Source organism: Rhizoctonia solani, chromosome 16 (genome assembly GCF_016906535.1).
Source record: "Rhizoctonia solani chromosome 16, complete sequence".
In the NCBI taxonomy this organism is placed as follows: Eukaryota; Fungi; Basidiomycota; class Agaricomycetes; order Cantharellales; family Ceratobasidiaceae; genus Rhizoctonia; species Rhizoctonia solani.
Window position 1 is genome coordinate 2,685,073 of NC_057385.1, and position 26,262 is coordinate 2,711,334.

General features: G+C 48.4%; 12 protein-coding genes across 12 annotated transcripts; 5 read left to right on the forward strand and 7 right to left on the reverse strand.

Annotated features, from left to right (window-relative positions):
- Positions 1-109: 109 nt before the first annotated feature.
- RhiXN_02129 (uncharacterized protein) lies at positions 110-1,143 on the reverse strand (the record flags this gene model as incomplete). The annotated part of the gene is made up of 4 exons (XM_043321948.1): positions 110-183; positions 234-299; positions 361-966; positions 1,020-1,143. The coding sequence occupies 4 exons, from the start codon at positions 1,141-1,143 to the stop codon at positions 110-112; spliced, it is 870 nt and encodes a 289-aa protein (XP_043187771.1).
- A 274-nt stretch (positions 1,144-1,417) lies between these two features.
- On the reverse strand, positions 1,418-4,190 carry RhiXN_02130 (nucleolar complex-associated protein; the record flags this gene model as incomplete). The annotated part of the gene is made up of 8 exons (XM_043321949.1): positions 1,418-1,917; positions 1,972-2,263; positions 2,322-2,702; positions 2,754-2,884; positions 2,939-3,233; positions 3,285-3,837; positions 3,891-4,105; positions 4,158-4,190. The coding sequence occupies 8 exons, from the start codon at positions 4,188-4,190 to the stop codon at positions 1,418-1,420; spliced, it is 2,400 nt and encodes a 799-aa protein (XP_043187772.1).
- A 133-nt stretch (positions 4,191-4,323) lies between these two features.
- RhiXN_02131 (APC5 (anaphase-promoting complex subunit 5) domain-containing protein) lies at positions 4,324-7,167 on the forward strand (the record flags this gene model as incomplete). The annotated part of the gene is made up of 18 exons (XM_043321950.1): positions 4,324-4,380; positions 4,441-4,506; positions 4,553-4,657; positions 4,717-4,762; positions 4,813-4,844; positions 4,894-4,917; positions 4,973-5,123; positions 5,173-5,239; positions 5,291-5,383; positions 5,437-5,512; positions 5,563-5,630; positions 5,686-5,788; positions 5,843-5,972; positions 6,021-6,264; positions 6,321-6,462; positions 6,513-6,686; positions 6,736-6,820; positions 6,878-7,167. 18 exons carry the CDS (start codon positions 4,324-4,326, stop codon positions 7,165-7,167), a joined length of 1,953 nt encoding a protein of 650 aa, XP_043187773.1.
- A 1,741-nt stretch (positions 7,168-8,908) lies between these two features.
- RhiXN_02132 (plastocyanin-like domain protein) lies at positions 8,909-10,321 on the forward strand (the record flags this gene model as incomplete). Its single annotated transcript, XM_043321951.1, has 4 exons — positions 8,909-8,969; positions 9,022-9,333; positions 9,388-9,572; positions 9,629-10,321. 4 exons carry the CDS (start codon positions 8,909-8,911, stop codon positions 10,319-10,321), a joined length of 1,251 nt encoding a protein of 416 aa, XP_043187774.1.
- A 346-nt stretch (positions 10,322-10,667) lies between these two features.
- Positions 10,668-11,024, reverse strand: RhiXN_02133 (uncharacterized protein; the record flags this gene model as incomplete). Its single annotated transcript, XM_043321952.1, has 1 exon — positions 10,668-11,024. The coding sequence occupies one exon, from the start codon at positions 11,022-11,024 to the stop codon at positions 10,668-10,670; it is 357 nt and encodes a 118-aa protein (XP_043187775.1).
- A 1,092-nt stretch (positions 11,025-12,116) lies between these two features.
- On the forward strand, positions 12,117-14,720 carry RhiXN_02134 (adaptor protein complex AP-1 protein; the record flags this gene model as incomplete). Its single annotated transcript, XM_043321953.1, has 9 exons — positions 12,117-12,273; positions 12,332-12,394; positions 12,445-12,521; positions 12,575-12,939; positions 12,987-13,201; positions 13,251-13,464; positions 13,514-13,871; positions 13,930-14,235; positions 14,283-14,720. The coding sequence occupies 9 exons, from the start codon at positions 12,117-12,119 to the stop codon at positions 14,718-14,720; spliced, it is 2,193 nt and encodes a 730-aa protein (XP_043187776.1).
- A 117-nt stretch (positions 14,721-14,837) lies between these two features.
- On the reverse strand, positions 14,838-15,464 carry RhiXN_02135 (OTU-like cysteine protease; the record flags this gene model as incomplete). Its single annotated transcript, XM_043321954.1, has 3 exons — positions 14,838-14,918; positions 14,977-15,402; positions 15,456-15,464. The coding sequence occupies 3 exons, from the start codon at positions 15,462-15,464 to the stop codon at positions 14,838-14,840; spliced, it is 516 nt and encodes a 171-aa protein (XP_043187777.1).
- Positions 15,465-15,493: 29 nt separating this feature from the next.
- RhiXN_02136 (OTU-like cysteine protease) lies at positions 15,494-15,883 on the reverse strand (the record flags this gene model as incomplete). The annotated part of the gene is made up of 2 exons (XM_043321955.1): positions 15,494-15,592; positions 15,647-15,883. The coding sequence occupies 2 exons, from the start codon at positions 15,881-15,883 to the stop codon at positions 15,494-15,496; spliced, it is 336 nt and encodes a 111-aa protein (XP_043187778.1).
- Positions 15,884-16,321: 438 nt separating this feature from the next.
- RhiXN_02137 (aldo/keto reductase family protein) lies at positions 16,322-17,654 on the forward strand (the record flags this gene model as incomplete). Its single annotated transcript, XM_043321956.1, has 10 exons — positions 16,322-16,348; positions 16,417-16,460; positions 16,516-16,695; positions 16,755-16,791; positions 16,840-16,935; positions 16,990-17,050; positions 17,107-17,197; positions 17,266-17,323; positions 17,382-17,469; positions 17,521-17,654. 10 exons carry the CDS (start codon positions 16,322-16,324, stop codon positions 17,652-17,654), a joined length of 816 nt encoding a protein of 271 aa, XP_043187779.1.
- A 557-nt stretch (positions 17,655-18,211) lies between these two features.
- Positions 18,212-20,024, reverse strand: RhiXN_02138 (glycoside hydrolase family 6 protein; the record flags this gene model as incomplete). The annotated part of the gene is made up of 7 exons (XM_043321957.1): positions 18,212-18,238; positions 18,297-18,444; positions 18,504-18,756; positions 18,811-19,092; positions 19,148-19,705; positions 19,756-19,937; positions 19,987-20,024. 7 exons carry the CDS (start codon positions 20,022-20,024, stop codon positions 18,212-18,214), a joined length of 1,488 nt encoding a protein of 495 aa, XP_043187780.1.
- A 1,112-nt stretch (positions 20,025-21,136) lies between these two features.
- Positions 21,137-22,822, reverse strand: RhiXN_02139 (Fatty acid desaturase; the record flags this gene model as incomplete). Its single annotated transcript, XM_043321958.1, has 3 exons — positions 21,137-22,191; positions 22,244-22,587; positions 22,677-22,822. 3 exons carry the CDS (start codon positions 22,820-22,822, stop codon positions 21,137-21,139), a joined length of 1,545 nt encoding a protein of 514 aa, XP_043187781.1.
- Positions 22,823-23,486: 664 nt separating this feature from the next.
- On the forward strand, positions 23,487-26,126 carry RhiXN_02140 (uncharacterized protein; the record flags this gene model as incomplete). The annotated part of the gene is made up of 9 exons (XM_043321959.1): positions 23,487-23,625; positions 23,682-23,840; positions 23,894-24,020; positions 24,078-24,298; positions 24,358-24,942; positions 25,000-25,272; positions 25,329-25,649; positions 25,697-25,714; positions 25,777-26,126. 9 exons carry the CDS (start codon positions 23,487-23,489, stop codon positions 26,124-26,126), a joined length of 2,193 nt encoding a protein of 730 aa, XP_043187782.1.
- Positions 26,127-26,262: the final 136 nt, after the last annotated feature.

The window sequence follows — 26,262 nt, forward strand, 5'->3', positions numbered from 1 at the left end:
AATCGAGCTTATCAATGGACCAGAGTCCGACTTAGCGCCAATCGGGAGGAGATTATATACGGTCCAGCACCAACACCAAAGTATAATATTTAATTACTATACTATACTGCTAACCCATTCCACGAATGTGGCTACTCTTCTTACGCACGTATCCGTTAGGCTCAACCTTAGATCCGGCTGAAGCTTTTTATCTTGATCCGTACGTACTTTAGTTCTATAGCATAATTGAATACCTGAGTTTTGTCTTGTCGAAGCAGTCAATGTGGGCGGGTCCGGCGGAACGCTTGTGACTTGAATATCTAAAGCATCGGAATACTCGATAAATAAGAGTAATATACAAGGTATTATATCTGAACGCACCAGAAAGATACACTATATCACCCCTTCTTAATCCCGCCATCTTCCTTGCGCCCGCCCACTCGAGTGCCGTCTCACCCCATACCGTTATTTTCCCTGCCGCACCCTCATCGTCACTAATAACCAATTTCAGTAGGTGGGTTTCTTGTCCAGTTTTGGTTATGATCATATCTGGGCCGTCGACATCCATCACCGCCACAAGCAAATTCACTTTGACCGAACCGCGCCCAGCCGGAGCGAGAGCAACACGAAGTGGAGTAAGGGTCCTCAGAGAGAAGTGGAATGTTGGGAAATGAGTAATTGAAGAAGATCCAGAGGAAGCCGATTGAGTCTGGGAATTAGACAGGGTGTTGGTCATCTGGAACGTACGCGTTGGAAACGTTTCAGTCTCAAGTAGTGTAGAGGCAGTAGACGTCGAAGTAATTGAATCCGTGCGAATGGTCTGTTTTCCCATTTCGGTGGATGTTTGAATAAATGTTTCCAGTTGTGTTGGGAGCTGAGATTGACTTTGACTCTGAGATTGCGATTGGGATTGAGAAAGTGGCCAAATAATATTAGACGTCCCTCCATTATGGTCATATTCAGTAGCAAGCGGACTTTGACTAGAATCTGGTAGGGTTTGTGTCAGAATATGGTCTTATATGTGTGGCCATCATATCTACCAACGCCGGCATTATTCTCACTAGGACGAGAGCGAACAACCTTCCACTGAGGATCAGTTGATATAGTACCAGAACGTATCTCACGCAAGGTTGGAGCACCACTTATAACAATATACTTGTCCATGGTTGTCGGGATTATTCTAAGAACGGTCACGTGGTCGCATATACAGTAATTTATGTGGTCACAGTTCCACGTACCGCATCTGCACACCCTTCACATGGCGTCGTAATCAATCGGTCTCACCTTGATATAATAAATGGTTCTCCTTCAAAATTGTCAGATGAATGTGATCTACTCTTATTACTGCCAAAGGTGTAGACAAGTAGCTTCAAAACTGTCATATAGGAATCAAATAACATTATCAGGGCAACACTCCCTCGGTATGAACTTGGTGACACTATGTCCTGCTGAAATTCGCAATTTTGAGCGCTGCTGTACGTGTCCGCTCCTCCCAGTGAGCAGATAGCAACTGAACCTCCCATGCCGAGCTCGCAAAAGCATTCGCTAATTGCGGATCGTCTACATCAGGCCTATATACCCCGTTCGCTGCACGATCATCGCTGCCCAACAAAGCATCTAACTGTGGGTATTTCACAATCAGAGCGTGAACAAATTCCAGTGCACGAACAGAGGTCGCAGGTGGGAAATGGGTTGACGCGGTGAGTAGGCGTTTGGCGAATGCTGCGACACGCCAAGGAGGATGGGCCGTTGATGCTGTACGGGGAGCAAATACTTTATCAAGTGCGCGGAAGAGGAGGTCTGCAGAGTTGGCAAGGTGGATTGATTTTCCGGTAGACCTTTGAGAGGATGACTCGATATCGGGTGAAAGTGAGAGTGGGGGAATGAGACTATACAAATATTGAACGAAATCGCCCAAGTCAATGTTTAGTGCTTCTCCTGTTTCAGACTTTTAGCAAGCAATAAGTTAACGGGTCAATTTTAGAATATTACCTTGGCCACCAAGCAATTCGAAAGCAGTAGATATACACAGGAGCCGTTGGCGCAAGACCTCCGAGCCTTGGACTTGACTATGGCCAGCCTCCTCTTCCTCTTCCTCCTCGTGAAAGCTCCCCCTCTCTATAAGCTCCTTCAGAACCTGTAACAAATCTTTGAAGAAGTCTACGTTGACCATGTGCGCATATCGAGAAATGCCTTCCAAAGCAGCTGGAAGTAGGGGTGTAGGTTTGGGGTACTTGAGAATCCGGAAATACAGCACGAACAAAAGCTTGAGGGTTTCAGTTTGCTTCGAAGCCGCTTGGCATCAGTACGAGAATACATAGACTCATTTCAACAAGTTTTACCTGCTGAGCACGCTCCTCCTTATCAACTTCTGCTGCAGCCTCTGCCATCTCGTTCTCAATCTCCTTGTTCGCCTTTAGCGCCTTTTTTGCCTTTTTGCTCAAGTAAACTTGGCCCTCTTTGACATTGGCTTTCTTCCCCTTTCGCAATTTCCTGACTTTTTCTTTCTTCTCTTGTGGCCGATCAATTGTTTCCCTATTTGCCCGAACACCCAGTTCCGTTTTGAGACGCAGGTGCAGTAGGCAATTCAGAACCTTGGGGTGAATTGAAAAACGTCGTTCCTTGATCATTCGGTTCAGGAGTCGAACAGCTTCGAGGGACGGGCCACCAGTTGAATCTGAGCGTATCATGGTTATTAGAGAGTTCGAGCACAAGTCCGAGCTCTGTGTATGCGTCATTAGAGCGTTATATTTACCACTCTCCGTCTAACTTACTTCGTCCCAGGAACGTTTACTCAGTCTCGCCACAATTGTTGCCATGATGTTGGAGTTGAAGTTGAAGTGTGTAATACTAGTCAAAAGAGTACACATACACTTGAGGGATACTTGGTCGAGCTCAGATTTAGCTAAGAAGCTACATGTCATTTCGGGTACTATAATATTGTACGAATAAAAGTCACCTTTAACTTCAGCTTCCAGGAGCTTCAAGTAATTCTGATATAAGCCAACAAGACCTTGTTCCCAATCCCGGGTCCTTTGAACAGCCTGGGAAACCTTTTCCGCTTTCTCATGCTCGGTAAGAGCACGAATTCGATAACCTGGGACAATGTCTTTGAATACCGCCAGTTGCGAGAGTAAGGCCAGGGTACGGATTCGAGGATCGTTAGGAGTTGGATGTAGCTGCTCGCCATTTTGGCCAGTTCCTCCAGGAATATTGGGAAGAGCAAAGGTATGTAGGCGGCGAAGTAGACCCAGCTATATACCTACTCAGTACATTTGCCAACAAAATGCCCGGTATGTACTCACACTATTCTCAGGATCGGCAATGATTTCCTGGCATATACTAGCCAACTGCTCTTTAGCTGCTTCAAGGCGGGCCTTTTTTGATTTCTGGTTAATTACGTCTCTTACTGCTGGCCGACCAAACCGTGCGCCTGTCGCAACATCCTCGATTGCTGGTGGTTTTGTCTCTGAAACGACAATACTCTCGTCTTCCTCACTCTTTCCTTGGTCTTCTGAATCGGATTGGACTTCTCGAGCACCCGTACTTTGAATCCTCCCATCTCCAAGTTTGATAGGTAGACGTTCGGCCTGTCGTTTCGGTGAAGGGGGGCGAGGACGGCCTGCTTTTTCGTATGGGAGCTCTTCGTCCGAGTCGAATTGATCTGGAAGGCCCTTATCCGAATCGAGATCCTCATCTGAGTGTGTGTCTTCGTCTGAGAGTCCGTCTGAGTCTAGTGAACTCCATTCTTCGCCATCGTCGCTATGTGAAGCTATACTAGGTAAATCATCATCCGCAGGTCTTGAATCCCGCACAGGTTTGTTGAGCTTATGCAGTCGCTGTGTCTCTTTCTTACTCCTACAGGTTCGAATGTATAAGCGATTCGAGTAGTACAAGAGGATAGTACGTACCTCGCAATGGCTTTCTTGTCCAACGAGGCAAGGAATTGTATATTTCCCCCTTGGTGAAAGTATTCAAGTCCCTCTTCTTCTTCTTCTAGGCTCTGATTTCCATCGTCGCTCTCCGCCTCGGGGATAGGAATCGTCGGTCGTTCAAAGGCCCGCTCCTTGCCTTTAGCTTTTGTTTTCTTTATTGGCTCGACTTTTTGCTTCTTACTCGGCTTCCCCTAGATATAAAATTTAAATCAGCTCTCAAGGGTTTGTTCTACTGGTACACACATTCGCCGCGGTCGCGGACCGCTTGAGCTTCATGTCAAGGTTAGCCAAAACAAAATTATGAATGCAAATTCAAGTTCTAGGTCGATCACTGTCAGTCACGTGAGTCCTTCGCACGCTTCCCTTGACGCGCACCTCTTCTGACACCAGTCAGGTCCTCTACTCGGACATGACCACCGTACCCAATGCCTCAGCATTTCAGCGTGTCCCACTACATCCCCGCGATGTTGGAATACTAAGTGCCTTGATACTATGTTTCCGACCAGCTAATTCGACCTACGCCCAGGCGCCATCTGTTGAGACGTCCGTCATGATACATGTATTGAGAGTTTGTGCATTAGAGGTCTCCGGGGTACGTTGTCTATTGCTTCACCGGATATTGGCTTATCTTCGGGTAGCTTTCAGAGCCTTCATCATTCAAGGATATGTACAACAAGTTCTCTCAATGTCCCAGGCAGCGAGGCGACAGGCTGCATGAATTCTTGAATATATGGCAGAGGGATGTACGTATTCGCCAAACTATAAATATCTACCACATGCTGATCCATCTAGTATTGTGCAGAGAAAGTTTCAAAGTGATCCTGGCAGCATGTCTGACTTATTTTGGAGTGAGCATTGGAGTGTTTATTGCGAGTGCGTGCACTAATGGAGAGGGCAGACGTGGACACGTTGATCGATCCTGGTGGAGATGTATGTACCCAGACATCGCTTGACACCCTTGACTCATACCACATGCTAGGTCTCAAAACAAACCTACCCTATCGTAAGTACGATCACTTCTGAGAGGGAAAGTGGGAAAGTCTGTAACTAGATTACAGGACCGTCGCTCCCTTTTCGGGATCACCGTCCGGCGGGCTCGAATAAACTGGGTTAAACTATCATTTCAAGGCCAAGTCGAGTTTGTGAAGCTGTATCAGGCATGGTTGAGGGGCGAATGGGTCGGGAGGAACTTACCAAGGAGCGAACCAGGTACGTATCTCATGTACATGGCTCTTTCAATACTTTATTATTAGTTTAGCGAAACTTTACTTGTTTCCTACTCAATCGGATAACATTCATCACGCTCGAATTGAAGTATATGAGGAGTAGGTTACCGCTCTTGTTAATCAATCCACGCTGACTTTTCCTCTTGTCAGCTATCTTACTTCCCTTGCATCCGGAAATACTCAAACAGCCACCGAGTCCCTACGAAGGTTCTTTGATCAGCCTCTTACTGACAACGATGATACGTAAGAACATCAATAGTCATTAACTCTAAGCAGAGAGCTAACAATGGTATTAGAGGACTACATCAGCACGCGCTATTGAACCTTGCAAGGTTACACTATTGTGTAGGGGAGTTGTTGGGCGGTAGGAGGGTGCGTTTTTCATCTATTCATATGGATTATCCCATCAATATCCCTTGCAGGCATTAGAGGAAGCTATCAAAGTATCTCGAGCAGCAAACGATCGAGACACGTTACAGAGATGCATGGCGTATGTCCATCTTACTGCCTCATCACTGAACTACTTAAAGTATTGGAATGAATAGGTTACTGCGTCGTATTGCTCCATCTGCCGAGTCGCCCCAGGTCATTCAAAAAGGAACAGACCCTATCGACATACTGTGGGACATAAAACGTTCAATGGACATGGTAGGCTTTTCTCCTCACTATGGCGGGCGAATAGACAGAAAAGTATGAGAATAGGGTGAACCTATCCAAGTCGGCTTCTCCAAATTATTTGAATGTATAGGGTGTGAAAGCGCATTACCTACAACTGCCACGGTCGACTATTGTGCCAGGTTTTCTGTACAGAGCGCACTCTGGAAGATTGCGGGTAAGCCCTTACTGTTCTGTATTTGTTCGTTTATCTGATATACATTAGGAGTGGACTCACTGGCGCAGACCCATTTTAATTTAATCATGACATTCACCACTCCTGGACACGGGTCGGAACCGCGTCTTACAGCACAGCTTGCCAAAGCTCGAGCACTCTCTCGACAAGGCAAATCTCAAGAAGCCGTGGTTGGGCTGTTGGATCCCGACGTATGGAGAGGGCTAAATCGGGTACAGAAAGAGACATGGGCGAGAGAAATTTGGTGCATATTGGAAGGACAGGCTAGGAGACGGTATGTCGAACTCCCCCCCCCCCTTGGTGTTTAATTCTGACAGAGGATCTGGGCAGCGGTCAGGAAAGATTAACTCGGGAATTCTTTCAGCCACGGAAACCAGCAGATGCTTTGCAAACACAAGTGTTGAGAGAAGATCACATGTTCTTGAGGAGACTCGACCCAATGAGTCAGCTCCAGAATGCTATAGATGTGATTGTGAGAGACTATATATTCGCATTGCGACTATCTTATTCTTCGTCTATTAGCACTCGCAACAAATTCCACTCTCACTTCAACCCCTCCTCGACGCACTTTGGACAACAGAATTTAGAGGAACATGGCCACTGTACCGCACCGGAATTGCACTACTTGCAGATCTAGGCGTTGGACTAGGCATGGCCAGGTCAGGGCGGGAATTTTTGGAGCAATGCATGGCTCAGGTCTATCCTCCCGGCACGCGTTGCAATTCATGGACTGACTGATAAATAGATACTGAACGGAGACGACCTTGAACAGCGAGCTTTTGCTTGCTTTACACTCGCTAAATGCATCATGACTGCCGCCAAGGGCGATGGTACGAATTTTTCTTTGCTTGTTTGCCTTATGGATCCACTCACATGTACATCGACAGAAGACCCAATTCCTCCCGCTCGAATCCAAGAGCACCTCAAGCTTGCTCTCTTTTGGCTGCATATCGCCGAGAAGGACTATGCCTCTATCGAGTTTTATACTGGCCGGCTAGACGTCCTCTATACTCTTTCGGTTGTATATCATAATTTGGGCATGCTACCCGAGCGGGACAGGACAGCAAGTTTGCATGCAGAGGTCGAGAAAAAGAGGGTCGAGATGGTGAGGAAAGATGCGGACGAAGAGTTGAGAGATGTATGGGAGATCGTTTGTGAAATCGCGGCAAGAGACTAAACCGGCTGAATAGAGATCATTCATGCGTTATCTCCAATACATATGCTTTGTCTAGCCACGTTTTGTTCGGAACTCCAAATTCGAAAGCACTAGTATGGATACACACAATTCAGTTTCGCTTTGCGAGTCTTGCAAGGTGGTAATTAATGGTAGGTCGGGGATCCTTTCTTTTCCCGCCCTGTCGCAATCCAACGAGTAAATTCCGCTCCGCAAGGCGCAACCCGACAAGAGACTTACCGATGTCTTCATACACTCGTGTAAAACTTTCGCAGCTTCGGCGCACGCCCCGGCACTTTTAATATCACCCGAACTAGCCCAGCAACCGAGCATTGTTGCCAATTCAGCTGCGCATGGTGTATTTACCGCAGCTGTACAACAGTTTAGTGTGTGCTTTGTTCAGATGAAAGGTAGATGATAGACTTGCCTTTTCGTGGTCTTACTCTCAGGCGCTCGATCTTCATGGTCGCGAGAAAAGCTAATGGGCCCGGCGCTTATTTAGCTATTTGTTATATGGTTTGTGGTGCCAGTCGTCTTGGATAAATGGAATGCCTCGAGAGTGGTGTGATCTGAACTATTTTCTATAAATATCAGACATGCACAGCGTCTTGATTGTCATGGTGAACGGATATGTAAAGCCCAAAGTGTTATTGTTTTGCTTCAAAGGATAAAGAAAAAGCATTGAACTCAAACGACCGACTTTAAATTGGGAAGCTCGCGATTAGGATTGGCCACGCGGGAACGCATTTACGGTGGACCGGATAAAGTATAGACATGACGACACTCATCGATCCGGGCGCAGATCAGTCAATTTTTCATTCGCGACACAGTGAAAAGGGGGCCACTCGGAATGAAAAACTCGTCTTGAGCTTATCATTTGACAGGGCACGCGGCGTGTGCAAAAAATTATTTTTTGTTCGATTGCTTTGGGTAGGAGCGGCTTCATGTGGTGCTCATAAAAACGAATGAACTGAGGCGTTTTCAATTGGCGGTTGGGCAAAATGTGGGGGAGGACACTAATATATCGACCTGAAACTCGACCGACGGGCCAGACTTGCCAGACTCGAAGACCGCATCAGCGATCAGCGCTTCAGGGAACCGGGGAAGGCTCGCATATGGGGCCTGTCCCTTGCCGAGCCTTGGAAAGTATGCCCCACACCCTAGTCAGAAAGCTTGGTATAACGAGACAAAAGTATGCTAATAGCATAATAGCAATGTATAGAATATTCTCATCACGGTGTGTCGTCGCAACGATGCGATCGTGCGAGGAAACCCGTTGCAATCGACGCTTCTGGTAGGCTCCTCAAGATAGAAAACCGCCCAATAGCCACGCGCGTTGTCAAGGGACAAGTGTTTCCCCCCGAGACTTCTCGTTGGCAACCGAATTTGCGAACCGCAGATCGCATGTGATGCAAACCTCATAAAACCCCTGCCTGGGCAATCATTTCTCCTTGTCTCTGGCCACTTTCCTCCCTCTTTGGTTTCGGTTTCTCTTCTCGAGTTGACTCTCGATTATTCGTTCTTGGGGTGAGTACACTCTTTACTTTTATTTATATCTTACTCATAGTCCTGTAGATCGCCAGCTCTTTGATAGAGTCATACACACTACTAGTCACTCTATCCACTCATTACCTCTGTGAGGACAATACAACGCACGGTCGTTATCCTTTCGGCATTTTTCTTCGGCATTTTTTGAACACGTATTATCTTCGTTCTTGTCTCTTTCATTCTCAAAGTCTTTACAATGGTCCGAATTTTTGCTCCTATCTTCTCGGCGCTCGCGCTCTCCAGCGCAGTCCTCGCTGGTAAGCTCACATATTTACTTGAATCCGAACTTTTATTTATCATTTTATTTAGTTCCTATGATGGGAATGAGCTCCGAGCCCTCGGTTTCCGAGCCTGCGCCAGTTGTGGCTAGCTCGTCCTCGTCGTCGCTTATGCACGATGCTACCTCGACGTCGTCAGCAAATGCACATGTTTCGACAACCACTATGGCGCATGAGGCTACTTCCACATCTGCTGCGATGGGACACGAAACGACAACATCTGCCGCCATGGGTCATGAGACAACCACCTCTACATCGTCCGCTCCCGCCCATACCACTGCTGCACCCTCGTACGGCTCTGGCTATGCCAATTGGGGAACTGACTTGAACAGCTGCGTGCAGAGTGAGTTTTAGTTCACTATATGCGGGTTGAAACGAATTCTGACTTTGGTACCAGTGTGCCAAGCCAAGTTTGGTGGTGGATTGTCTTCTGCTTCTGCTCCTCCCCCGACGACTACCACCGCTGCCCCTGTTGCTGGAACTGGTGCAACCCACACCGTTATTGTCGCTCCTACCAAGGGTGTTCTCCGCTATGTTCCGTTCGCTGTCAACGCATCTGTTGGTGATACCGTCCGCTTCATGGTTCGTCGGCTGTCCTTTACACATCTCATCCGTAACTGACACGGGTTCTATTATAGTGGGGCGCTGGACCACATACCGTCACCAAGTCGTCCGCGCTTACTGTCTGCAACAAGTCTGCTGATGCTTCCACTTTTGCTTCCGGCCAGCAAAACGCCTCGTTTGTCTTTGATCAAGTCGTTAACAACACCGAGCCCACGTTCTTCTTCTGCGCGGTCCCCAACCACTGCCAAAAGGGAATGTTCGGCATCATCAATCCTCCAAGCGCCCCCGCTGGTTCTGCTACTTCGGTCGGTGCGATGATGTCCACCTGGACTTCTCAGAACCCCGACTTGGCCAAGATGCAAACTGCCGTTGACGCGATGGCGATCAACACTCCTGCATACAACTGGGCCTCCAACATGGATGTCTCGTCGATTCCCACCGAAGCTCACCAATCCTTGGTTGAGAACGTGTTCTACACTAGGATGTTCTACGCCATGAACACCGGTGCCGACCAGGGTGCTTCTCGTCCTGATGGGCAACCCATCTCTATTCCCAACGACGTGAACACGCTTCTCACCGGCACTGCTGGCAACCCTGGTGGTGCGAACGGCGCTCCGGCTGGCGCTACCCCATCAGGCACGCCCGTCAGCGCGCCCGTCAACTCTACTCCAAGCCCCCAGCCTAGCGCTAACGGCGCGGGCAGTGTAGCAGCCTCGTCTGCGCTCATTGCGGCCTTTGCCATCATCTCGTCGCTATTCTTGCTCTAATCTAGCCAGAAAGTGTGGTAGCCTCTTGAGTTATTCGTTCCATTTTCATTGTTTTTCTTTGAGATTCCCCCGCACTAGAACGTGTTCTTTTTTTTTTTTAATCCGTGTTCTTTTCATGCCGTCGTCGGAGGGGTAATAACCCTTTTCCCAGCCATATATTTCAGTGCTGTTGATGAGACGGACAGTTTTCGATTACTTGCTACTTTTGTGTGTTTACTGGTTCCCATCTATTGAATAGACGAGCTTTCAATTTCCTTTAGCCCCACAAAGCGTGCCTCGACGAAAATAACAACCGTGCAGAAAAACAGAGTACTCTGAAATTAACACGGGAACAGGGGGATTAACACTAGCCAAAAATATCATCGATCTCGTCCCTCGCTTTCTTCCGCTTCTTTTTTGGCTTTGTTGACGTGGTGACGGCGGATGCCGCACGAGCCGGCGGTTCTTCACGAATGTTCCTGGGAACGACTTGCGCGCGTGGTGGTTGCGAGGGTAGTGGTGTAGGTGGAGGTGATGGCGATGACGATGGCGATGGTGGAGATAATGGCGTGGTTGTTTCGACGTCAGGAGGGGGAGGAGAAATTGACAAGGTTAAGTTTGTTGGTGGGCTGGGTGTCGGTGCTTGTACTACTGGGTTTGGGGATAATGGCTTGATCCGAGGTACAATGTTTCTCTCTACACTGAGTCCGAGGTCTTCATCCATCGTCATTCGTATACATTGGAGCACGAATCTCGGGTACATGGTTCAGTGATGGAGTAGGGAGCCTATCTGGTGCCGGAATTGACTGTGATTTTTTGAACCGTTCAGATATTCTGGTTAGAAGTGATGTAGGTGGCTGCGATGCATGTGAATGTTAATAAATAGCTATATATGGTATTCATGCGTACTTGTAATGCCTGAAATGCTGCATATACACACGGAGTAATTGTCGAAATGACATCTGAAAGAGCCGATGCTACTGAACTAGCCCGAGAGACTATACCTATCAGCACTATCGTAAGTTGCAAAAAGGCAGTATTGGACATGGCTAAACAAAATGCACTTTATTGTAGAAATTAGTGTAGGTGAAATGGTAAGTGACCCTGATTTCACACCTATATGCCTTTTGAAAGGCGGCGATCGCCTAAACAGCGTTCAGGAATGAGTTTTTAAGTTTACATAGGACTTGACGTACAGCTTGTAATAGCGTTCCCATGTCAAGCAGTCGCTCCAGTATTTGAGCTATGCTGGATACTGGAGGAATTCGAGTCCAAGCACCACTGAACACCTTTTGCCTACAAGACGTTTGTATATCACTCTTCAAGACAATAGGAATTATTGAGCTCAAGTCCATACCCTCCAAACGGCTCTCATGAAACATGCCCGCAAGGACTTCGAGCAGTCCAGGTACATTCGTCTCATAGATTCTCGTAGACATTCTTCTCACAGACACAACACTCCTCCAGAACAAAGATAACCCGTGTTGATTCTTTCCCTTGTAATACACCCGCTCCAGGACGTGCATTTCAGTGAACAACAGCTTCTGAACATTACGTGCGTTTTATGCCCAGCTTTGAGTTGTTTCAGTAGCTGCGCCACAGATGGTATGTCAAGATTATCCCGGCCTTATAGTCGGCAGAAGCAACAAGTCGAAAGCGTCTTTGAGGCATGCCAGTGGGCCGAAGGTGGGGGAAAATATGATCAGAAGACAAGCGCCAAGAACCGTGGACCGCGATCTGGTTGAGCGGCTCGGGTATACCACGCTATCGCGGACCCCCGACCTCTCATCCTGGCTGGTTGTATTTCTTGGATTGAATGGCGACTGGAGGGCAAGATGCCAAGTTCTTTGCTCGTGGAAAGATCCAGGAGTTCCGCAATGAGCTCAAGGAGGCCGAGGCAAAGGATAAGAAATTCGTCAAACGAAAGGTCATTCTCAAGAAGATAGTAGCCAATATTACTATGGGCAATGACAGTAAGTTCCAGGTACTACTCGTCCCACGCGCTTGTTATTTATTACCATATTTCCTCAGTGTCGGCCTTGTTCCCGGATGTGGTGCAGTGTATGAGCATTCAGGTCTTGGAAATCAAAAAGAGTGGGTGTCCTGCTTTCAGACGCGTTTCGGCCTGCTAATATATAGCTCAGTGGTGTATCTTTACCTTGTTAGCTACGGAAAAGGGAAGCCGGACCAGATCAACTTTGCCGTTCAACATTTCCTCCAGGTACATCTCCTTTACTCTCCCCCTCATACGTACTAAGTTCGGCTGATTGATAGGACTGCGCCGACCGAAATCCTCTCATTCGAGCTCTTGCTATCCGAACAATGTCCTATATTCCACTTCCCATCGTTACCACCAACCTGATTGACCCCCTACGACACTGTTTAAAAGACCAAGATCCTTATGTCCGGAAAACCGCCGCGATCTGCGTAGCTAAACTCTACGCACATGATCCTAAGCTCGTGGATAAGCATAACTTCCTGGCCATGCTCCGAGACCTGCTCAAGGACGCGAACCCGACTGTTGTGGCCAACGCAGTAGCCGCTCTGACTGAAATCAGCGAGAGGAGCGACGACATCTCATTAAAGCTCAGCATTGAGGTTGCAAACAAGCTGATAGCCGCTCTGAACGAGTGTTCTGAGTACGTAGCTTGAGTTGCAGTATTTCAGCCGACTAATAGCGCACCAGATGGGGGCAGATATATATTCTCGATTGTTTGCTTTCCTTTGTCCCTCAGACTACAACTGATGCAGAGGTGCTTGCTGAAAAGATATCCATGCGACTTCAGCATGCAAACTCTGCGGTCGTTTTAACAACTATCAAAATATTGCTCTATTTAATGAATTACATGGACAACCGGGATGCAATCAACCATCTATGCAAGAAGATGGGACCACCATTAGGTGAGCAGCTGTTAGTGGATTATGAAACGTGTAATAACATCCATTCTAGTCACATTACTATCCGCTGGGCCAGAAGTTCAATACGTCGCCCTTAGAAACATCTTGTTGATAATTCAGCGGAGGCCTGCTGTACTGAAGAACGATGTCAAAGTATTCTTCTGCAAATACAACGACCCTATCTATGTCAAGCTAGCCAAGTTGGAGATTATGTACCGTCTTGCCAGGGAGGAGAATGCCAAGGCTGTTTTGCTCGAACTCCAAGAGTGGGTTCTCTCAGCTATATCTTATTCTCAAGACTCACATATATTCTAGATACGCCTCAGAAGTTGACATTGATTTTGTACGCAAAGCGGTACGCACCATGGGGAGACTGGCTATCAAGGTGGCTCCTGCAGCGGACCAGTGTATAGACTCGCTGTTATCCCTCCTAGAAACCAAAGTCACCTACGTTGTTCAGGAAGCCGTTGTTGTGATAAAGGATATTTTCCGCCGATATCCTAGCAAGTACGAGGGTATTATTCCAACACTATGCGAAAACATCGACGCGTTGGACGAGCCAGATGCACGTGCAGCGATGGTTTGGATTATTGGACAGTATGCGGAAAGGATTGACAATGTTGAAGACCTCATAGAGGATCTTACGCTCAACTTTTTATCCGAGTCTGCCGAAGTGAGTTATCCCCCTTTTGCATTGTACCAGCTATTATTAAATCCATTTTGGTTCATAGGTTCAATTGGCCTTGCTCACAGCGGTCGTCAAGTTCTTCATCAAGAAACCTGAAAAGGGCAAAGAACTAGTTCCCAAAGTCTTGAAATGGGCAACGGAGGAAGTCGACAACCCGGATCTCCGAGACCGAGGGTACATGTATTGGCGACTACTGTCTACGGACGCAACTGCGGCCAAGGAGGTCGTATTGGCCGAGAAACCGCCGATTTCTACAGATACGGATCGAATGGAGCGAGGTGCTTTGGATCAATTACTTCTGCATGCTGGAACTCTTGGTTCCATCTACCACAAGAATCCAGAGGCAAGTGTCAAACTCCATATGCACCCTATTTTTTGCTAATACCCCGATTTTAGACCTTTATCCGGACGTCCAAAGGCAAGTGGCTCACGGATAGTCCTGCCCTCAACCAAGCCTCCCGTGCCGCTTTGGTGCACCGGCCGGAAGATATGCCACTGCTGCCGGCATTGCCCAAGACCACTATTATGCGTGATCGTCCTCCAGAACCTGGTGAAGAAGTTCCAGGCCTCCAAAACCGATACACCGAAGAAAATAACTCCAGGGCGGATGCAAGCTCGCTGCTCATTGGTGCAGGTGACGACGACGAACTTGATAACGGCAACGATGACGACGCCGATGATGATGAGCGTCTGCCGGTTGGGGGAATAGGAGGAGGAAACCGTTCTGTCACAGATCTCAACGACCCCTACGCCGGTCTTGGGGGTGCGTTCGCCTCAGATGGTGCAGGGTCTAGTTCTCGAGGAGGGAGACAGCAAGAAGATCTATTGCTGTGATGTACACACTTTGCAATGCGGATTTCTTTCGGTACCTTGTTGCAAGATGATCGCTCTTTGGTATATTCGGAATTAATACTATTAATACATTGTAGCCTGTTTAGTTACAGTAGGTATCTACGCTTTGAGGGCAGCTCGTACTTGTTCCATCCCTGGAATACGATCGACTATAGTTTTAGGTCGCAATGAGTTGTAATGCTGCAGTAGGTGGTAATGAATTTCCTGTTTGGGCAACAAGAAGTGGGCAGTAACATACCTCTCCTAAACCGTACATGCGTCTATGATAGCTTATCTTGACTGCTGCATCTGGCTTGACCACTTGGCCATCCTGAGGCCCATGAACCACTACTCTTTGAGGACCAGATTGTACAACATGGATGGGGACCTTGTATGCGTTGGCTAAAGCCGTAATCTCAGGCTCACCACCCCATGTACCAGTGTCACGAATTCGAGCGCAATATGTGAAACTGTTGGGCGAAAGAAGCCCGGCTGACTCGGCTCCAGCACCATCTTCGCCCTCAATGGATGGCAGGAAGGGGATGAAGGAGTCAGGATGAGCGAGCATGTAGTCTGCTGCGGCGTTGCGTGTAGTTGATGGATGTACGGCCGAAGATGGTATGAGGCCAAGGAGAGCGAGTTGATCTGCTACCGCCGTATAGAGACAATGGCCATCGGGTGGAATCTAAATACTCATTCAAAGTTACATTCGAAATGAGAATAGAAATATCTATTTACCTCGACCATGTGTAGCCCTTGCGCCTTACACTCCTCCATTATTGCTTCCTCTCCTCCTTTATCTCGCGCTCCATCTGCGCTTTGGAAGCCTCATCCACAGCGGGAAGTTCGGCCGCTCGCTGCTCAGCTTTCCTAGTCTGATATAGCGTTAAACAGTGGATCTCGTGGCTCATGTGTTGACATGCACTCACCACTCTTGCCTGGAATCGACTCTTGCTATCCTTCTTGGATTTCTCTGCTGCATCAGTCGCTTTGGCACTCTCGACACTTTGGAGTACTTCCGCTGCCTCTTTCCGAGTTTCCGCATCCCGCGCGTCAAGTTGAGCGAATAGATCATCCTCTAATCCATCATCTTGGCCCGTTGCGGGAGCCGGTTCGGCGGGTGGTGGTGAGAAACCCTTTTTGATCTTATCCCTCTTTCGTGCCATTTATATTGAATGGGTTATTATATTACACTGAAGAGAAACTAGTTTAAAAGTGCAGATAGATTAAAGAAATCCTAGGGTCTGGATGCTGTGGTAGGTAAGGTCGTATAGTTTATAATGATTTCCAATCAAATTTGAGGTCATTCGTGACGTTTATCGGCGCTTGTCACTACCTGGAGATCTCTAATCAGAGCGACTCTATCATCATTCGTTGCTATACCGAACGTTAACTATGTCACCTAAACAGTCTCGAGTACCCTTGATCTTTGGTACAATGACAATGGGGGAACCCGGAAAAACGGTGTTCGAAATTCTGACCTGAACGAGTGCCAGACAATCCTAGATACCTTCTTCAGCTATGGGCACACAGAAATAGACACAGCTCGGTAGGTGTGATCCAGCTCGTGGATGAGACTTTTTAAAAAGAATATTTATTATAGCATGTATGCGGAGGGCACGACTGAATCGGTGAGTATGAAACCAATAACACCACGCACCTACATGCATCTTTAGCACTCACATTTTGGAGACAATAGCACCTTTCCCTTCTCAATCTTGGCGCCGCAACAGTAGATACTAAGTAATTATGAAGTTCACCCAACATCTTCAACGCTGACCTTCACCCGTATTTCTAGGGTCTACCCAACGGAACCTGGCTGGCATTCACCTGAACACCTTCGCGCGAAATTCAGCGAATCTCTCGAAAAACTGAATCGTAAGAAGGTGCGGGTGTTTTATCTTCACGCACCCGATCGCAGTGTGCCATTTGAAGAGACCCTTGGAGAAGTCGACAAAATGCATAAGGAAGGCCTTTTGTAAGATACCACCCGCCCCGTTCGCTGCTCAAATTGTGTTCATAAATGATCCCATTTAGCGAGATATTCGGCTTGTCTAACTATGCTTCATGGGAGGTATGAGCAGATATCTTAAAAATATCTTGGAATTAAAGTTTCATCTAGGTAGCTGAAATAGTTGGTATATGCAAGACTAAGGGATACGTCCAACCCAAGATCTACCAGGCCATGTATAACGCAGTCACTCGTGCAATTGAGCCGGTATGTAATGTCGAGATGCATTTAGACCGAGAGTAGTATTAACTCACCATACAGGAACTGGCACCCTGTCTACGCAAATTTGGAATACGTTTGGTTGTATATAATCCTCTTGCTGGTAAGCCCATATATTTCTGTAAAGATTGACGTCAAAGTTTTAGCCATGAAATTAAGGGGGATTTTTTGCTGGAAAACTATCAAGAGTAGACGATGTTCCACAGGAAGGGCGGTTTAAGACAAGCGACGCGATGGGTAAAATGTACCGGTAAGCCAAATATCATGTCAACTTGAAACTGTGTCAGCGGTGTCAACTACCTGATCACCCAATCCTAGTGCTCGCTACGTGAGGGAAAATTACTTCACTGCTCTTGAGAGTCTGAAGACTGTAGCGGTAAGTCGTTCAACTTGGCACATTTGACGATGGAAGGATGGTTCATTCAAATTCGCAGACTGCTCATAACCTACGCCTCACCGAGATCGCCCTCAGGTGGTGCCAACATCACTCTGTATTGAAACCAGAAGATGGAGTAATCTTGGGTAAGTCCCGCTTTGGACGCTCCAGCTCAAGGCGACTGACTATATGCGCAGGCGCAAGCAGTGCAGCTCAACTCGAGCAAAATTGCACCGATAGTGCAAAGGGCGCCCTTCCGGACGAAGTACTGAAGGCATTAGATGATGCTTGGGAGTTAGTTGGGTCTCAGTGCCCGCCATACTGGCGCTAGTGAATCACAGAAGGATCTGCTTTCTGTAGCTATCGCTCCGGCCAAGGGAGTAAAATCAAATACATGAAGATTTGGAACTAGCGCCCTCAGTGGTTGTGCCGATAATTTCCGTTTTTCCCAAGTATGTCGCTATATCGCTGCCAGTTTCTCCAGTTTCTCTCTTTTCTGAAGAAAGTCCCATTTGCTATGCTATTTTCATGGCGAAGACATCTATTTATTGGCCGTTCTCACACTTGAACATCATGAACATGAGTAGTGGCCACATTAATACCAAATTTCCGTATGCAATAGCCGTATGCAAGAGCTAGGTTTTAGGCGACTAAAGTAATGTTCTGGGAGACAAGTTTTTATACCATGAGAAGTCGGTTTTTATGTGAGCTTCAGACTTCCAGCAATGGCAAGCCGAGCAGATATGCTACACGCCCAAGGCACGCTCCAAAAGAAAACAAGAAAAGATGACATTTTGTACGTTCTTACATTTCACAAGCCCGCTTTCTTCAAACGGGGTGCAAACCATGCCATAAGCCAATAATCCGAAAACATATTTAATAGATCCTCTAGAGAGCGGGGACGGCGTTCTTGACCTGTGGATATGGTTCGATATAAGTAATCATACAAAAAATGAAAGTAGGAATGACTTACGAGGTCAACGAAGTAAGCCTGGAACCAGGTACCAGCCTCAGGAGCGGGCTTCTTGGCATCGTTGAGGCCGCAGGTGGAGTCGTAGCGGACAGCGCCGGTGTTGGAGGTACCGTCACTCTCTCCACCGGGCTTGATCCAGACGACTTGGCTATAGAAAGACATGATCAGTTTAAAGCACAAAACGCGCATATAATCGTGTCTACTGACTCAATGCCGGCGACAGTGCTGGGGCCAGGGCGGAGACCGAATCCAGCACCCTCAATGTTGCACCAGTTGCCCCACTCGTCACGGATGTTCTGGACACCAGAGCGGCCCTGGTCAACGATGAAGTGGGGTGGGAAGCCGTATTGCTGGAGGTAAGGGATGAGGGCGGAGATGTAGTGCTGCTCGTCGTAGTTGGGGTTGGGGGAAGCGGCTGGGTCGGGGGAAGCGGCAACAATGGCATTGTAGTTGGAGACGTCTACAAGTCATGTCAGATACTCTTTCACCCACTACTTCTATGGTTTAAACTGACTGGTAGCAAGACCACGAACACGGTAGGAACCGCCGGCAGACTTGAGAAGGTCACCGAAGAGCTGAGCAGCCGGAGGGAGGTTGGCGGGCCATCCGAGCCAGCCAGCGTGACCAGCATCAAGGTAGAGGTAGATGTTGGGTTGGCTGAGTTTCTGGATGGCGTAGATGGTTGAGCGCGTGTAGACCTCCTTGGCAGCAGAGCAACGAGGATCGCTCAAGTTGGTGACCAAGTTGGCAAGCGAATCAGGCTCGACAACAGCGACAACGCGGATCTGGGGGTATTCTATGTGGTGGTGGTGATAAGTTATGGCAAATTATATTGATAAGGGGTAACCTACTGGTAATCCAGGCAGCAATGTCGTCGATGTATTGCTTGTAGAGAGCCTCGCCACCGTTGGCAGATGAGAGTTCACCGTTAGAGGCCTTAGCATGACAGTCACGGTCCGGAAGATCGTAGACAACGATTTGGACAATTTGCTTCTTGCCGGTGCTCTTGTACTTGGCGTCGGCGTCGGCGAGGTATTCACCGAGAGTAGGGACTTTTGCCCGGACATCGAACCAGGTGAAGGTAGGGATGTTCGCAACCTTGGCGGCCTTTGCAGCGAGGGTAGCATCAGAGATGTTCTTGACTGCAGCAGCGACTTCAGCAGCATAGAAAGGAGAGAGCCAGACAGTGTAGTCCGAGCTGTATGGGTTATCCGAGGGACCGACGGTGCTGGTGGGGGTGCTGCCGCCACTAGTAGTAGTAGGAGGAGTGCTACCTCCATTGCTGGTGGTGGCAGTGGTGGCAGTGGTGGCAGCGGTAGTGGTGGGTGTGTTACCAGAACCCTTCTGGCACTGGTAGTAGTAGTCGTTAACCTTGACGCAGCTCAGACCAGAAGCGCAGGTTTTTCCACCTATTGAGAATGTTCAAAATTTATATAGCTCGGCATATAGTTTCACTCACCAGTCCAGTTGATACCACCGCATTGTGCCCATTCTGGTTGTTGAGCCACGACGCCAGAGGCCAGGAAGGCCACGGCCAAAGATCCGAGAGAAAGAGACTTGAACATGTCGAGGTTGAACAAGACAAACGAGAGACCTGGGGAATCTGGTGGAACGAGCCAACGGTTTTTATATCCACCAGCGCTAGACCAGCCTCAAGATTTGAGGATGGGAATCAACAGCTGTGCCGTACCAGCGTTCGTCACCAACCTGCGATGAATTATCCGACATTTCTCAGCGAAGGATAACCAACGGTGACCTTAGATCGGCAAAAAGAGTCGGGAGCTAGTCGGGATTTGAGTAACGCAAATGTAATGTTTTGAAGAACACCTAGGCGAATGGTTAGATTGATAGCCTTGGATGCCCATCAAGATTCTTCGTTCCTGTGGCCGTACCTTGCTTAGGTTCTGCCATGAACACTCATCAATGGACGACAATATAAGTAGAATAAACCAGGTAGTCATGGGACACAAACTATATTCCAAGTGGGAGTTAGGCTGAAGAATAATAAAATGCATACTAGCCAAATGTATTTGCCTTGCGCTCACGAGTAAAGGGTTTGCAGTATGGTCAGCACACAAGAAGCCTGTATTTCTCCGCGTTACGCATCACGCGGACATAAAATAGATCATGTCGAGGTGAAATGCCGGAACAGGACCTTTGGAGAACCACTTGGCGAAGGTGTCATCTGTTCCTCGCAGTTGCTGGTAGAAGGTTAAATAGCGTACTAGTGAAGAGAAGCACCGAGTTCAAGCGGGATGGTCAAAAATGGCGCGCTCGAGCAAGTCCGCAGATTGCCCGACAAACGCAATCGATGGTAACTATCCTGTGCTCTGTCAAGCTACTCCGAATTGAGAGCGATATTATGAGAGATGCGAGTGATACGCGGCGGTCGATCCCATTAATAGGCCATCGAATCTTTGTCTGATTCAGGTTACCGAATCTGACTGGATATTATTGCTATGCTCGTTCATCACGTGCAATAGTTTTTTTTTTTGGATTCATATTTAAAGAGCTACATGCGAACAAGGCAAACCGCTCACTCACGTGCAATAGTTGTTTCCGCCAACTTGCCGAGGCTGAGGCTCACATAAACAAATTATACCTTTTCGGTCGGGTGCTTTGCAATTGCAATGGGCAACTGTTCAGAGAAATATACATGTCATTTCTATGTCGCACACATGTGACAAAGCGCAGTAACGACATTTAATTTCTATATTCAATAATGCTCCCGCCGGAACATGACCCCCCTCCTCTAAAATCATCTCGAAAACAAACGTTGCAAAAATAGTACACATGTTGGGTCAGACCAATGGAACACAATAAACTAGTAACCAATAGCCTCAAGCCTTGGTCGTGGATGGGAGCTCGAAGCTAAGCTCGGCTGTGGGTGTCCTGGGCATGTCCTCTTCTTCGCCGCCGCTAGAAGGACTCGACGCGAGGCCCTGGTCGCTTCCCAAATCGGAAAGAGGAGATGCAGGTCGGGGTCGGCTGCCACTGAAGCTGTCCTCGGTACCGTTGGGGCTCGTAAGAGATGCGAGCTCGGAATGAGAGACAACTCGGATCTTCTGTGAGGGAGGAACAGCCTTCTCAGACTCGAGTTCCAGACCACCGTGGAGGACACCGACGCGCATCATGGCGAGCAAGTTGTGAGCGGCATTGGAGTGATCATAGACGCCTCCGAAGAACGCGGTAGTTGCGTCTTTGCCAACCATCTTGGTCAACAGATGCCTGCCACCAGGGTGCTCCTCCATGAAAGACGAGACATCGTGGATAAAGCCAGAGATGAGAACGAGATTACGCTCCTTAGCCAAGACTTGGAACTCGTGCCAGGAAATGACTGGAAGGTCATTGGAGCTCTTTGGCCACTCGATCTTATCCGAGACTTCCTTGATCTTCTTGAGCTGCATGGTCATCTGGCCCTTCTTGACCTCGTTGTCGGGGAAAACCTTGAGATGGCTGGCAAGGCCCAACCAGGACATAGCAGTGATGAACCACTTGGTGGGGTCATATTGGTACCACTTGATGGCATTGCGATAGTCCATGGGGAACTGGTGGTGGAAGTTATGGTAGCCTTCGCCGATGGTAACCAAGGCGGTAATAAGATGGTCCCGAGGAGTGTGCTTGTCATCGAAGGGAGTCTCTCCGAGCCAGTGTGCGAGCGAGTTGACGCAGAAAGTAGAGTGATGGACGAAGCACAGGCGCGCGGCACCAGCATAGAAGTAACCACCACGCCAGTCACCCCAGAAGAGACCAGGGATAAGGGTTGGGATACCGAATGCCATAAGCAAAATCAACCACAAGTAGTAGCGGTGCTGCCACCTGACAATTTCATTCTTGGAGAGATCGGAGACATCAGCGACACCGGGCTTGCGGCGAGGCTTGAAGATCATCCAGCCTGATTCACAAATGAGTAAGATGTTCATGAATACTGTTTCAGACACACTTACCAATGTGGGACCAGAGCAGGCCGTGGTGGGCGCCATAGGGGTCGAGATCAGTGTCGGTGTAGCGATGGTGAGCACGGTGTCCGCGGGACCACCACTTGATCGAACCCTGGACAGCACCAGCACCGGCCATGGCCAGCGCATACTCGAGCGGCTTTGAAGCGTTATAGGACCGGTGTGCCCATAGCCGGTGATACCCGGCAGTGATACCGAGGCCAGTTACAAAATACCAGAAAACGGAAAAGAGTGCGGTCTGCCACTGGAGCTTGGTGGTATAGGCACCATAGATGGCAATGAGCGGGGTGACGCCGACGAGCACACAATTGAGATAGTTGAGCTCTTTCCACCTGAAAGAAACCCCAACTTGAGTCAGCAAGTGTGCAAAAAGTTTTACCCGCGTTGGGGCGCCTAATTTAGGTAATCTGATAAAACTCACCAATTCTGCATCGTGACTGGGGGAAGGGGTTTTGTGGTCTCCAGAGTGTGTTGGACATAGTTGTCCGGGATGTTCAAGTCGGCGGGGATAACCTCGCGCTCATTTTTCGATGCCGCAGATCGGCGGTATGGGCCAGTGGTAGCCATACTTTTTGCGGTATACAACGAACTAGGAGTCGTATCCGAGATGTAAAGGAGAGAGGGACCAAAGCTGGTCGTCTATAGAGGCACACACCAGAGGGGGAGGATGGCGGTAAGGAATTTGTGGAGATGCCGGGGGGACTTATATATGCGGAATTTGATGCGCTTACTCCAGGTTGGGGCAAAGAAAAAGAAACGCCCCAACAAATTCTGTTCAAGCCGTCATCTCCCGTATGCGGTTACAATATCTCAAGGCACATGTCTCGATGCAAATTCTTCCCCACGAAATGGAGGAGCGCAGCCTGTCGTTTACCTCATCATGGAGCGTTGTCGTTGACTTCTGCTATGTTCTCTCGCATAACCGGGCCGGTGCGAGGCAAACCGGAAGTCTGAAACCTTCGGGTTACCCACATATAGTTACCTTTAATGATTTAGTTCAATAGCCTTTGTTCTTTTATAGATAACATGGGTACTTTATTGAGGCCGGCAGTTAGGGCGCGCTCTTATCTTTATGCATACTTCTTTCAAGTAGGGACGCGACTGGCTTGTTTATGGGAGCGATCGGCGTCTAATCGCCCAATGTGGAAGCATAGCCTCATCCCATCATGGGTTAACGTTTGCGAACAGCCTCATTCTCCTCCCGCACCAACTACAACCACCCTCAGACGCAATGGCCGATGCAAACGTAGAAAATGTGGAAGAACACCTACAGGCAATATTTTCCCAGTCTAAGAATGACACTCCGGACTTGAAGCAGGCAGGAGACGCGTTCCAGGCCATTGCTAATACCCTGCGTCTACCAACGGCAGGTATGCGGTAAACTGGAGTGACTTTCGAATCATCTGACGACTCATTGTATTGTCAGCCCCCACAAGGGATGAACTCGGTAAATCCGAGTTACCAGAGGCTCTCGTGAGTTTTTGGAAATCAGCAATACCGGATACCAACTCTCGACCAACCGGAGCAGCTCGTACATGCATTCTGGAACTGCTGCGAGTTGCTGCAAATCTGTGTAATGACAATGGTATGCTCTTCTTTTAGTTATATATCACTTTACTAATCAAAATGATCACTTAGATCCGAATAGGCAACGACTCTTAGATGTTGGGCTTTTACAGCTTTTACTCCCAATGCTTAGTGCCTATAGCCAGGAAGGCATAGAACTGGAGCTCGAAGACCTCAAAGTAACCAAAACCTCACTAGGGTTCCTTTTAAACGCAAGCATGAAGAATGGCAAGTATTTTTAATTGTCATATAAAAGGGCTGTATTCATGCGCCTCGTTCGCTTCATCATAGATACACTTCGGACCAAATTGATAGAAATGGATGCTCCACTCATAGTATTGAAACTGTCCAACGAGATATATGAAGTTGGATCATGGACCAAGACCATTTCCGGAGATGAAGAACCAGAGAGTTGGACTTGGAGGAGTGGACTGTCGGGATGGACTCGTAGGTTGCTGGAGTCACTTCTCGAATTGGGTAAGGGATATTCTTCCAGCGAATCCATTTCGGTTTACTAATAGGCCGCGTGCGTTCAGAGCCTACCCCTAAATTCGGACCATCTGTTCTTCCATACCTATTAAAACCCCTCGACATCTTCAGCAGCCAAGGCTCCCGAACACCCACCGCAACACATAATTCTACTAGTAAATCCACCGAAGCATCACCTCCAGACCTGATCGCTGCCGACCTGGAAGCTCTTGAGGCCTCTTGTACCCTACTCGAGTCTCTTGCTCTCGACTCGGAAGTGATTCGGCTTGCGATTGCAAGCGACGCCAACCTGCTCCGCATCATCCTCCGATTTATTGAATTCGCCCAACCCTTGCCCGAATGGCGCACGAATGATTCGACGGGCAAAGACAATGCTAAATGGGACAAAAAGGTCGGACTGTGCAAAGGTGCAGTAATCAAGGCTTTAGTTACTGCTGCTGGAGAGGACAGGGCGATATCTAGCTTGTGGGACGATACTAAGCTAGATGGCGGTAACCAAGCTGCACCTGGCGGATGGTTTGTTGCGGCCATGTTGGCATGGATTAAACAATACCGGAACGTAGATCCAAGTGACGCGCGAGATGACTTGGTCATATGCGCTACATTAACTCTTGGAAATCTCGCTCGCCGCGGTAAGTAGTTTCTATAGGGGCTATTATTGTGCTGAGCTTGACTTGTGCACCATCCAGATGATTACTGCGTTGCACTCGTGGCCCCTCCCTCCTCAATCGTTCCAGACCTCGTACCGTTTATTACTCCGGTGACGGACATGAAGGTCAAGCACGGGGTACTAGGGCTCCTCAAACACCTGGCTCAGCCAGTTCCAAACAAAATGGTTCTTGGTGACGCTGGCGTGTTGGAGGCACTTTCTGCATCGGGTGTCTGGGATAGTGAATCTGATCGTGCGGAAGCCGTCCAAGCATCTGCTGTTGGAATCGCAAAGCACTTGTGTTTGAGTAATGGTCGGTCGAATTACAGTTCTTTCGGTCGCCCATTACTAACTATGAATCCCATCCAGTGAGCAACACCCTACGCCTCGTTCTACCTCCTCCGACCGCCCAACCTGCAACACCCGCCGTCGCGTCCCCAGTCATCGATGATGATGACGACGAGCCCAGCGGAATGGACCAAGTGATCAATCTTTCCCAACGCTCTGACACCGTCGCGCTCAAATCCGAGGCCGCACGGGTATTGGTCAACGCTGTCAAGTCACTATGGTCTCCCGCCGGACCAGAAGAGAGCATCGCCGTATCCGCGGGCCAACGTAAGAGAGCCATTCGTAGGCTTTCGAACCGCCAGAGCACACGGCGTTGGCCGAGCTGGTTGGACGAAGCCGAAAGTACCCCGTGCTTTTGAATGAGGGTATTGTCGCGTTGACATTGCTAGGAAGCCAACATCATGGAGGTAAGCGTTGATATCTATGATCGCCGGTACGTCACTGAGTTGTCTAAATTATCATAACTTAGCACCTTATGTCATTTCCGCGTACGACCGGGCGCTTGACGTGCCCATGGCGGTGGTGACCGGCAACAAATCGTCCGTAGAGGAAGGAGGCACATTGCAGCATCCCAAACTGATTGATATGCTAAGTATCATATTGAAGAACGAGGACAAGGTGTTCCCCCCGCAGCTCAGGGCAAATGTATGCACGCTCTTTGCGAGTGTGTCTAGTCTAGATGCACCTGCGCTGCGGATCATAGAAAAGGTGAAACGTACTATCAAGCCGATCCTTTCGGACATTGTCGCGGCAGATAAGGAAGAACCGGTCGTGCAGACAGCAGCCAAGAAGATTTTGGACACTTGGGCCGAAAGCTAGCGTAACGGAGGCTAGTTGCCAGTTTATGTCCCACCCATCATGACCCAAGATTGTTTTAAACTTGATATTAATGCTGTACAACTTGTCAAGAAAATGTCCAATATACAAATCGTATTGAATACTTTAAATGCCTTGG